This window comes from Anoplopoma fimbria, chromosome 14 (genome assembly GCF_027596085.1).
Source record: "Anoplopoma fimbria isolate UVic2021 breed Golden Eagle Sablefish chromosome 14, Afim_UVic_2022, whole genome shotgun sequence".
Taxonomy (NCBI): Eukaryota; Metazoa; Chordata; class Actinopteri; order Perciformes; family Anoplopomatidae; genus Anoplopoma; species Anoplopoma fimbria.
This window is the reverse complement of record NC_072462.1, coordinates 1590288-1603129: the sequence shown is the minus strand read 5'-3', so window position 1 is coordinate 1603129 and position 12842 is coordinate 1590288. Positions and strand designations below refer to the sequence as shown.

At 42.6% G+C, this 12842-nt stretch overlaps 1 protein-coding gene across 1 annotated transcript; it reads right to left on the bottom strand.

Annotated features, from left to right (window-relative positions):
* Positions 1 to 2832: 2832 nt before the first annotated feature.
* On the bottom strand, positions 2833 to 11680 carry LOC129102563 (substance-P receptor-like). Its single transcript, XM_054612770.1, has 7 exons — positions 11462 to 11680; positions 8776 to 8951; positions 6786 to 6980; positions 4541 to 4691; positions 3961 to 4157; positions 3721 to 3817; positions 2833 to 3018 (listed from the first exon to the last, which is right to left on the bottom strand). Exons 1-7 carry the CDS (start codon positions 11678 to 11680, stop codon positions 2833 to 2835), a joined length of 1221 nt encoding a protein of 406 aa, XP_054468745.1.
* Between the last annotated feature and the right edge of the window lie 1162 nt (positions 11681 to 12842).

The following is a 12842-nucleotide window of genomic DNA, read 5'->3' as shown; positions in this document are numbered from 1 at the left end:
TTTTGTGTCTAAGTGACTAATGGAGACAACAGTGTTTTAAACTGGTCCAGTATTGAAGGAGAAGGCTGCATTGTAAACTAAAAGAGCTGTTTGTTGTCGCCGACAGGCTCAGATTGTTATCGTAAGTGTCTTACAACAATATGGAAAGAAATCCTACAGAGAAATACAACGTTTCTCTGAACCTTTATCTTGACCCCGTCGGTTTATTAGTGTCAGAAGTCTCGTTCTAAGAAGTCTCGTTCTGAAATACATCACATTGCATCCACATTATAGAAATCAGCTAAATATTCATACATGACATTGAAAGTCTTTTAGATAACATTTAGCTACACTTTCTGTTCTCAACTATGACAACAGAGTCTTTCTGTTTGTTATTGTGTCATGTGACTTGTTGCCTAAAATCGACGATGGAAAATGTGAGTGAGAGTCGGAGAGATGAGAGCTGGTGTTGTCAGAGTTTGTTGTGTTGGAGAACAGAAAGCATAGCTCAGTGTTATCTAAAAATATATTCAATGTCAGGGCTGAACTTTTAGAGGATTCGAGAATGTGGATACGACGTGATGTTTAGGAACGAGACTTCTCAGAACGAGATTTCTCAGAAGCCAGAAACAATAACAGACAGATCGGATCATCTAAAGATGAAGAGAAACGTTGTATTTCCACGCAGGGATCTCTCCATCAGTTTTATCAAAAAATATATTCAATATCAGGGCTGAATATTTAGAGGATTTCGACAATGTGGATACAACACGATGTTTAGGGACGGACTTCTCAGAAAGAGACTTCTCAGAACGAGACTTCTCAGACCAAGACTTTATCAAGACACGATATCGGACAGATCGGATCAATCTAAAGATAAAGACAAACATTTTATTTCTCTGTAGAGATCGCTCCATAACTTTATGAGAACACTTGTAATAACAATAGCTCAGTTTCATCTACAATTTCAAGTTCAGGGCTGAATATTTAGAGGATTTCGACAATGTGGATACAACACGATGTTTAGGGACGGACTTCTCAGAAAGAGACTTCTCAGAACGAAACAGAATGAGACTTCTCTTTGAGTGAAAAACACGATAACGGACGGATCGGATTGAGCTAAAAATGAAGAGAAACATTTGATTTCTCTGTAGGTTTTTCTCCATAATTTTGTCAGACATTTATAAAAACAATCTGAGCCTGTAAGTGGCAACAACAAGCTCTTTTAGTGGACGTAAAAGACGGTGAAAAGTTGCTCCGAGTGTTTACATTGCAGCCTGTTTAGCGACTTCTGTCTGCAGCTTTCTCCTTCAATACAGGACCAAAAACTAGATTCTGAGGGTGAAAAATACCAAAGTTACCCTTTAAAAGACACCATTAAAGGGTTAGTTCACCCATAAAACAACTCCTCTTTGTTCCTGAAATGCATAAAGTCAACCGCACCTCATTTCTCGTGCACGCTCCTGTTATAACACTGAACCGTGACATGATAACATTTGGTCCTCTGTGTGCTCCCCATGCACTCACATCACAATACACAGAGCGGTGGGACTGCATCATGTGACTGCAGCTGCTGTCTGCGAGGCTGAAATAGCATCATTCCTCACCGTTGACGTCCAGCCTCTCCGGCCGCCCGGCCTGTAAACGGACGCGGTGGCGTGCGGCGCTGAAGCTCCTCCTGTGTTTTCCTGTCCTCTTCTTTCCTCTCAGGACTTCATCGGTGATATGTGCAGGTTTCTATATTTGGCTGACCTCTGACCCGGCCGCTGCAGACTGAACCCCGCTCAACACATTGTCAAAACAAGGGGATAATCCTGGCCAACAGGTGCAAGATCCCCCGCACACACACACACACACACACACACACACACACACACACACACACACACACACACACACACACACACACACACACACACACACACACACACAAAGCGTCACTGTTGCCAAGCGGAGGGTCACGCTTTCCAAAACCAGTCCGAGAATGCTGGGGGTCAAATGACAGAGCAGCACAAACACTGAATGATGAAACGGATCAGTGAGGTGATTCTATCTGCACAAACTGTTTGGTAGAAACTAACTCTGTGTTCTCAGATGAGGAGGAAGAAGAACTCAAATGTTTTACTTAAAGGGTCACAAGATAAATCTGATTAATGGATGAGGAGAAGAGGAAGATGGAGAAAATTTAGAGTAAGAAAAAAGAGAAGGTGAAGAAGAAGATGGGAGGACAGGTATAGGAAGATGTAGAGGAAGAAGAAGGTGAAGAAAATGAAGGAGTAGAGGCAGGAGAAGAAGAAGGAGAAGGAGAAGTTGAAGACAATTAAGGCGTAGCTGGAAGAAGAAGACAAAGAAGAAGAATGACAAGAACAAAAAGGAGAAGAAGAAGAAGAATATTTTGACCTGAGAAACTAATGTTCTGATATGAATAACCATAAGCCCTGATCTGAAACTGATTTTTATTTTATTTTTTGTTTATGTATTCTTTGATATTATCATGTGTTTTTTTATATGTCAAAACTTAATTTAAAAGTAACTAATAAATACAGCTGCCAGATAAATAGTGCAGTAGAAAGTACAATATTTCCCTTTTGAAATGTAGAGTAGAAGTATGAAGTTGTGTTAACATAAACTGTGGAAATACTCAAGTAAAGAACAGAACCTCCACCCCTGGTTTCCACTTCCAGGAAGAGTTCTCCACCCACTGACCATCTACTGTGTTCATCCATGTGGTGTTAATGGACTGGTTTCACTGGACCAGCACCACAGCCTCTGAACAGGACTGGGTGGAGCTGAAGATGCTGCTCCGTCACACATCAACACCGTTGTTCCCAACGCCACCTGATGGTGTTTGCTCTACTGTGGGGGGTTACCGGGGCTCTTGGTTAACGTCTCCGAGCCCGAGCCGTTGGACGTGACCTCTACTCGAGGCCGGCTGTGAGGGCTGCAGGACGGCAGCTCCGCCCTCTTTTGCTCCGCCGCTGAAGGGTGGACGGCGGTGGAGACGACGGTCTCCATCCGACTGGCTCGGTATATGCTCACCTGGAAAGACAAGGTAGAGATAAGTTCATTTAAAATCATCCTATTTTATGATTTATTTTCTTTATAGCGACTACAAGGAACTTTAATCTTGTGTTGGTTTTGGCGCCCCCTGTGGACTAAAGTGGTAGTGTCTCTGAGCACCAGAGTCCCTTTAGAAAACCTCTCATTTTACTGCAGCAGGGTCTGACAGTCTTCTCCTCTAAGTCCTGGTTCTGGTTCTCCTGTGCCTCCCTTCACCTCCAGAGGGTCCAGCAATACGGTCTGGTTCTCCAGCAGAGAGGACAAGCTCTGCTCCTGGAGGAGGAGGAGGAGGAGGAGGAGGAGGAGGAGGAGGAGGAGGAGGAGGAGGAGGAGACGCTGCTACTGCCGGGAGCTGAGCTCTCCTCCTCCCTCCTGAGCTCCAACTGCAGGTCGACGGCTGCAGTGAAGCCGGATCTGGGTCTGTCTACGGTGGACTGGTCTCTGCTGGATCTGGGTCTGTCTACGGTGGACTGGTCTCTGCTGGATCTGGGTCTGTCCACGGTGGACTGGTCTCTGCTGGATCTGGGTCTGTCTACGGTGGACTGGTCTCTGCTGGATCTGGGGACTGGACTGGTACCTTAACTCTCTTCTCAGTTAGACATTCCTCCACTACATCTTGTTTTTTGCTCCTTTAATTCTCATTAGTCATAAAAACACATTGATCTGTCTCTTCACACTCACCTGTGTTTGCAGGTATCGAGGTGACTTGAGCTCCAGCGCCTCCTTGGCGACGGTCGGAGCACAGCAACAGAACACCTGCTGGAAACCTGCTCTGAACCTGCAGGCGGAGGACGGATATTTCATAACAGGATGGATTAGAACGGGCCGGATTACAGACCGACAGACAGACAGACAGACAGACAGACAGACAGACAGACAGACAGACAGACAGACAGACAGACAGACGCTTTGACGTCCTACCTGCTGTTGAGGCAGTAGTAGATGATGGGGTTGTACATGGTGGAGCTCATGGCGAGCCACATGACGGCCAGGTACACCTGCTGGATGTAGCGCTGCTCGAACAGGTCGGGGAAGAACTGGTGGAGCAGGAAGTAGATGTGATACGGCAGCCAGCAGAGAGCGAACGTACACACCACCACGATCATCATCTTCACCACCTGACACGGGAAACACACACACACACACACACACACACACACACACACACACACACACACACACACACACACACACACACACACACACAGGGTTTACAATAATCTGTTCACTGTTTTGGTTTTCATGTGGAGATTAAAAAGCCATTAAATTAGGAAGACAGAAGTGTGTGTTTGTGTGTGTGTGTGTGTGTGCGTATGTGTGTGTGTTTGTGTGTATTTGTGTGTGTGTGTGTGTGTGTGTGTGTGTGTGTGTGTGTGTGTTTGTGTGTATTTGTGTGTGTGTGTGTGTGTGTGTGTGTGTGTGTGTGTGTGTGTGGGTGTGTGTGTGTGTGTGTGTGTGTGTGTGTGTGTTCGTGTGTGTGTGTGTGTGTGTTTTGCGTCACCTTGCGTTTGGCGGTCAGCTGTTCTTTGTAGTGGTCAGAAGAGTCTCCGGGAATCTCGCTCGCCCAGAGGGTGAAGCCCACGATGGTGTAGGCGCATCCCATGATGCCGAGGGGCAGGAAGTAGATCAGCAGGGTCACACACACGTAGTATCTGGGAAATAAACAGAGCAGGTATGGAGGGGAAATATATTAATATTGCTCTGGAAATACTGCCAGTAATACTGCTGTGGTATATTTTCAGGTCTTGCACAATACAGCGAAGGCCACACGTGTCTTTGTTTTAGATAAGAAGCAGATGTGCAGGATACCAGGGTCCAAAGGGCAAATGTGTAGAATGACGGAGCCCCATACATGGTCTGGACTTCAGCCCAAATGTGAATAACATGTACCCTATATAAGGAGGTGTGAGAGCCCGAAAGGCAGGACTCTCACATTCGACTCGAGACCTCCGGGCGCTCTAGACGTCCGTCATGACATGTGTTGCTTGTTTGTAATAAACTTTATTATACCAGCAAGAACAGTGTCCGCGAAGCATCCTTTCTCATCACTTCAACAGCACGGTCGCATGAAAGATACGACACTGCGTTTTTCAGAGACAGAGGTTTCACTATTTCAGTGTGTAATTTGTTACATTTTCTGCTTTCTGGTGAATTTTTCTGCATCAATTTATGGTGGAAATCTGTTTATTTATTCAAAAGAAAATACACAATATATTCAGCCATGAGGGTGACAATTCAAAATCTAATGGAATCAAATATTTATTCTCCTGTAGATCAACTTCTCTCATCTAATGTTTTCTCTGCTGAGTGAACTCACATGATTTACTCGTTTTGTGTCTTTTGTTTGGGAACCTCTTTAAATGTGCATTTCAATGAGACATTATTATTTTAATTAATGTATAAACATCTGGAATTCAATTTTAGAACGATTCCTGCTCATGTTCAGAACTCTCTGCACATTAAAAACGCATTAGGTCGTAAAAATTTCATGAAAAAAAGTCGTACTATGATGAGAATAAATTTGTAAATGAATGAGAATTAAGTTGTAATATTTTAAGAAAAAAAGCTACTAAAACTATGGGAATAAATTCATAATTTAATGAGAATGAAGTCAAAATATCTCAAGATAAAAAAATCATGATATAAGGAGGAAGAATTTGTAATTTAATAAGACTGAGGTCAGAATGTTTCAACATAAAAATATTTAATATTATGAAAATAAATTCCTAATTAAATGAGAATGAAGTCATGATATTTCAATTATAAAAAAAGTCATAATATTATGAGAATAAAGTTGTAATACTGGAATAATATGGACCCATAATGGATTACAAACACTAATTTATGGAAGTGGCATCTCCTTCTCTGCACAGCTCAGCAGAAAGAAATCCGACCCCCTAAATTAAAGATGCTTTAATTTGCATAAAGGTTCAGAAGGTCTTTTAGGGAGACCACAATAAGACACTCGTTTTGGACATAAATTCATCAAATGCCCTGTTTTTCCTCTTTTATTACCACAGATTATTTCCAGAAGAAATTGAGGACGACCCTGACAGACGATGTGTTCACCTGAACAGGACTGATTTCAGCTGCACGGTCTGTTTTTTCATATATATTAAATTAAAAAAAGACTGATTATGCACCGGTTCATCCAGCAGTATCCTGTTCAGATGACAACAAATCAAACTTTATTACCCAGAAGGCTGTGTTGCAGCCACTGGAAATATCTAACAAGCATGAAATAATACTCAACATCATATATTTAATATACCAGCAGCCTAAATAATCTTCTTTTTAAGGGTCTAAGAAATAAATGAACACCTGAGCAGCACGAAGAGGAGCCAGAAAATACACTAAAGTATTGCATTAGTTCAATAAGTGTCTTAAAGCTGCATTCTCTCTCCTGTCCACCAGGGGGCGACTCCTCTGGTTGTATAGAAGTCTATGAGAAAATGACTCTACTTCTCTCTTGATTTATTCCCTCAGTAAACATTGTAAACATGAGTTTATGGTCTCAATCTCTAGTTTCAAGTCTTCTTCAATACAGCATGATGTTCATTTAGTAAATGATGCTCCATTTAGAGTCAAACAGACCATAAAGCAGGGGATGCTTTAGGGCGGGGCTACACACTGATTGACAGGTCGACACCAGAGCTGTATACGGAGTCTCTACGTCACTCCTCCTCAGTCCTAATATGGTCACTTCCTGATTACTGGTTGGTTGCCCCCCCCTTTCAGGTACTCACATCTTCTTGAAGTCCACGGTGGTGTATTCGGGCCAGTCGATGTAGCAGACGGTGCGTCCCGGCAGCACCGTGGTGGAGGAGAAGTAGTACTGAGGGAAGGCCAGCAGCAGAGCCAGCATCCAGACCACCACCATCACCACCCGGGTCTCTGTGGAGGTCAGCCTCTGCTGCAGCGGGTGGATGATTGCCATGTATCTAACATGTGGGGATATTTTCTGTTACAATACATATATTACTTCTTTTAACTGTCTTTTGCATAATTTACATTATTTCGCAAAACTTTAATTTCCCTGATTTCTTCCAGGCGGCCATTGTTTTCTACTCATTTCACAGCATTAAGAAAATCAACGAGCAGAGACTTTAAACCTGCTTAAATAGGTGTTAAACAATTAGCTGCCTTTATTTTTACACATTACATTGTTATTGTGTTTTGGTAGAATTTTGAATATTCCCGGTTGTTGCATTCAAGGACATTTAGATCTCTTTTATCCATCCATTCCAACCTGCTTATCCAGTTAAGGGTCGCAGGAGCCGATCCCAGCTGTCTATGGGTGAAGGCAGGGTTCACCCTGGATAGGTCTCCAGCCTGTCACAGGACAGACATATAGAGACAGACAACCATTCACACTCACATCCACACCTACGGGCAATTTAGAGTCTTCAATGCACCTAAGCTGCATGTCTTTGGACTGTGGGAGGAAGCCGGAGAACCCGGAGAGAACCCACGCTGACACGGGGAGAACATGCAACCTCCACCTGAAGGTTGTCCAACCCGGGAATTGAGCCCCTCTTGCTGTGAGGCGACAGTGCTAACCACTACACCACCGTGCAGCCCAAAAGACGGGTATCGAACCGCTGATTCTCTGAATGAAGAACGACCCTGCTCTCCACTGCGCCACCTCCTTTCATGTGATAATTAATGTGTTGTTTTTCACAATCTTCATGTCTGCTTATTGTTTGTTTTTCTTGCTTTTTGACAGAGACTCACACTTCAATGCATCATCATTGCTCTCAACCACATCACCATCTGAGATTACGTACAGTAAGTTTTACAATAAAATTGAATACAAAAATGTATTTTTTTATAAAACATTACTCAAATAAGTTCATGTTTCTGCAAATGTGCATGACCTACTGGAATGATCTGAAGCATATCGCTACGTGGAAGGTAGAAAAATCACTGTGGAGACTTCAAGTATTCTTTTACAGCCCAGTATCATTGCAGGTTGTGAAATAGTCCCAAATGAAATCTATACAGACACACATTTTCTGTTTTTTTCGTCTCACTCAGGACTAAAATAATGCTAAAAGAAAGACTATTAAGAGTTTATCCGTAGTGCTTTTGTTGCCTAAACTTAACTAATTATGATTTTGTTATCTAAACCTAACTTTTATTTTTAACATAATGTCGTCCCGAAACATAAGTTGACTATTTCACAAACTGCCGTGATACTGTTTTTTCTTTTTTTAAATAAGTTAAAGGGCTTTAACATGCAAACCCACTGACTAAGAATATTTTCCACCATTCTGTGTCTGTTATTTCAACAAATCTCATGAGCAGAATGAACGTGTCCAAATACCTGCAGAACTATATCTAACATGCTAAACATGCTAGCATGTTAGCATTGTTAGAGCTGCTCGCATGGCTGCAGACTTTTTTCTACTAGTTCATAACCTTCATAACCTTTTCTGTCTCTAATCAAACATTGCAAGTGAGATATTTAGAAAATAGCATTTATATTAAATAACATTTCCGCTTTATTGCACCAATATAAGGGATCTTCTCCATTTAGCCTTCAGGTGCGACTCTCGTTTTGATTGATTTTAGTCCTGTGGTGTAAAGATTTCTGTCTCCATCGGATTTAAGATGATTAGAATATCTCTTATATACAAATAAAGACATATAGTCCCATGACACACACACACACACACACACACACACACACACACACACACACACACACACACACACACACACACACACACACACCTGTCCAGAGCGATGGCCGTCATGGAGTAAATGCTGGCGAATATGGCTGCGATGGGGAAGAAGTTGTGGAAGCGGCAGTACACCAGACCGAAGTACCACTCGTTGTGGACGGCGTAGGTGAAGTTGATCACCGTGTTGAAGGCCGACATGGCGGCTTCGGCAAACGCCAGGTTCACCTGCAGGAGAGCGAGAGAAGAGAAGTTTATGTTAAAAACTACAAACAGGACGGAAAGACTCTTCAGGGTTTCTTCAGGTTCAAAAAGTTGTCTTTAAGACCATCTAACACATAGTATGACCATTTAAAGGAAAACTATGTGGAGCAATATGGCCTACGATAAGTTTTTATCATATCACATATTTTTCAAATATGTTCGGTACTCAACAGGAGAGATACTGGTTGTTTTTTTTCTCTCTTTGTGGTCATTTTGTGTTTCTTTGTAGTTTTTTTGTGTCTTTTTTGTGTCATCTTTTTCTCTTTGTAATTGTTTTTTGTCTTTATTTTATCATGTTGTGTCTCTTGGTAGTTGTTTTGGTCTCTTTGTTGTTATTTAATGTCTCTGTCTGGTCATTTTGACTCTCTTCCTGGTCGGTACCAGGTCTTTTTGAGTTACATTTTGCAGGTGATGGCCACTCTTTGTCATTTTTAAGTGTTTCTTACTATTTTTTTCTGTCATTTTTGTTTCTTTGTAGTGGTTTTTGTCTCTTTGTTGTTGTTTTGTTTCTCTTCGTAGTTGTTTTGGTCTCTTTGTGGTCATTTTGACTCTCTTCCTGGTACGTGTCTCTTTGTAGTTGTTCTGTGTCTCCTTGTAGTTTTTTTTATCTCTCTTTGTGGTCAATTTGTGTCTCTTTGTGGTCGTTAAATGTTTCTTTGGGGTCATTTTGTCTTTCTTGTAGTTGTTTTGTGTCTCTTTGTGGTCGTTGAACGTCTCTTTGTGGTCAATTTGTGTCTCTAACTAGTTGGTAAGAGTCTCTTTGAGTGACATTTTGCAGATGAAGGCCCTGACACACTCAGAGCCTCTGGGCCTGAGCTCGTTAGACCAGTTCAGTAATCAAACCATGAGTTTGTGGACGTTCCATGAGACGCTCATTTCATTATTCACGTCTCGGTTTCTGAGAAAGAAGCTGAGTTCCAGGTGATTGTTCTTGTAAAAGCTTGACCTCTCTTGGCAGAAACCTTTCCAGACATTATCTACTGGAAGTCTTCTTGATGGGTGGTGATGCAGAGGTCACCTGGTCATATGGAGCTCTGGTTCATGAGACTGTTGTGAAGGAGGCTTTCGATGACTTGGCACAGATCAGCAGTATTTAAAAAACAATTCCTAATGATTTAATGACTTCAAGTAATGCAAACTGGCCCAGAAAATTAACAAATTATCGACACTAGCCCATCATGAGACGATGAGCTTCCCAGCTGATGTAGCAGCAGTAGTGATGGTGTTCGCTGCAGGTCTGATGGAGCTGAATGAAACTCCACAAAAACATATTGACAGACCTCCTGCAGCACCATCAACTAGCACAACAATATCAGGTTAGAGGTGTTTAAAGTCTAAACAGAAGATGTATTCAGTTTTTGTAAATTAAATGTACATGTTTTCAATATCTTTAAAGTCGTTTTGTTGTCGAGGAAACTGAATAAAACGCTCTTTCAGACCTGAAGATTCACTGCTCACAAACAACAAACTAATGCATCTGATTGGTTGCTGGGGGAACAAATTCAGGGCTCACATCTACCTTCTGACACGCTGCAGGAGATCAATACCAAACACACAGCTCACCTCTGATATCTCTGATATATGTATAATATAATATAGGGAGAGAGAGATTTAGATGTATACATATATATGCATGTATCATCATGTTTGAGCCCATTCTGTAAAGGACATTTTTACAAAACATCCTCTTTTTACAAAAGGTTTCAACTCAAAGAACTCCAAACTAAATATTTATAACTGTAAATACTTTTAAATTGAAATAGAGCTGAATTATTACTAAATTAGTCAACTGAAAGAATAATGATCTACAACTATTTGAATCCTTTATGTCATTTTTCAAGCAAAAATGCCAAAATTAGCTTCAGAAATGTGATCATTTGATGCTTTTCTGACAGTAAATTTAGGATCTAAAACAAGCATTAAGAGGAGATCTTTTTAGGCTTTAGGACGTTGTGATTTTAGATATTTGGCCTTTTTTTATCGACTAGGACAAAAAGCTAAAATGAGGTAAGTAAATTGCATTTTTACTTACTGGTATTCTTCAGTGATTGAATGCATCATGTTACTTCAGTTATTGGATGATCACTCAGTTATTACCTTTTTTCTGAACAATCATCTGTGCTCTCCAGAGAGTCAGACACTAAAAACTGTTTTGTGTTTTTATTGTGGGAGTGAAGAGAGCTGGATGCATTCATTCACTTAATTAGCCAGTCAGGCAATAACATTTTGTTTAGAAATTGCATTTAAATCAAAGATTGGTGGCTTGTCATCCTCTCTGTGCTGACTGTCATGGATGCACCTCATTTGTTTTCCAGAAGCATCTTCATTTCACCAAATGTGAGTTCACAATGATTTGCAGGTGATTAAACAAGATACATTTTTAGTGGGGACACAAATTCAAATAACATGCATCTCCAACAGTTCAAAAGTTGTACAATCAAACAAAAGCCTTCAGGTAGAAGCTCATCACTCACCAGAAAGTAATTGGTGACGGTCCTCATGCGTTTGTGCGCCAGAATGATCCAGATGACCACCATGTTCCCGACCACAGACACGGCCACGATGCTGCAGTACAACACGGCCCACAGTGAGATCCGCCACACCGGCTGCACGAACTGGTTGAAGCCGTCACCGGACCCGTCGGTCCCGTTAGTTCCACTGAAATCTCCGGTGTGGTTGTGGAGAGGGTCCATCTTCCCGGATCAGCTTGTTGGGTGTTAAAAATAGATCAGAGAGTCCTGTTACTGGAGAGGATTCCTGTCGAGGTAGAAAGAGGAGCAGTGCAATTGTAAATAATAATAAAAAATAAAAAAATAGAAAGAAAGAAAGCGCAAGTCCCACAGTTTGGGTTGGAGACGTTTTTACGCACCGCTCCAAGACGCAAATCATTGAGGTTATTCAGGCTGGTTACTCCTCCCTCCACTACTAACCCACTACTAACCTCCTCCCTCCACCTAACCTCCTCCCTCCACTAATAACCTCCTCCCTCCACTACTAACCTCCTCCTCCACTACTAACCTCCTCCCTCCACTACTAACCTCCTCCCTCCACTACTAACCTCCTCCCTCCACTACTAACCTCCTCCCTCCACTACTAACCTCCTCCCTCCACTACTAACCTCCTCCCTCCACTACTAACCTCCTCCCTCCACTACTAACCTCCTCCCTCCACTACTAACCTCCTCCCTCCACTACTAACCTCCTCCCTCCACTACTAACCTCCTCCCTCCACTACTAACCTCCTCCCTCCACTACTAACCTCCTCCCTCCACTACTAACCTCCTCCCTCCACTACTAACCTCCTCCCTCCACTAATAACCTCCTCCCTCCACTACTAACCTAACCTCCTCTAACCTCCTCCACTAATAACCTCCTCCCTCCACTACTAACCTCCTCCCTCCACTACTAACCTCCCTCCCTCCACTACTAACCTCCTCCCTCCACTAATAACCTCCTCCCTCCACTACTAACCTCCCTCCCTCCACTACTAACCTCCTCCCTCCCTACTAACCTCCCTCTAATAACCCTACTAACTAACCTCCTCCCTCCACTAATAACCTCCTCCCTCCACTACTAACCTCCTCCCTCCCTACTAACCTCCTCCCCACTACTAACCTCCTCCCTCCACTACTAACCTCCTCCCTCCACTACTAACCTCCTCCCTCCACTACTAACCTCCTCCCTCCACTAACTAACCTCCTCCCTCCCTAACTAACCTCCTCCCTCCACTATAACCTCCTCCCTCCACTACTAACCTCCTCCCTCCACTATAACCTCCTCCCTCCACTACTAACCTCCTCCCTCCACTAATAACCTCCTCCCTCCACTACTAACCTCCTCCCTCCACTAATAACCT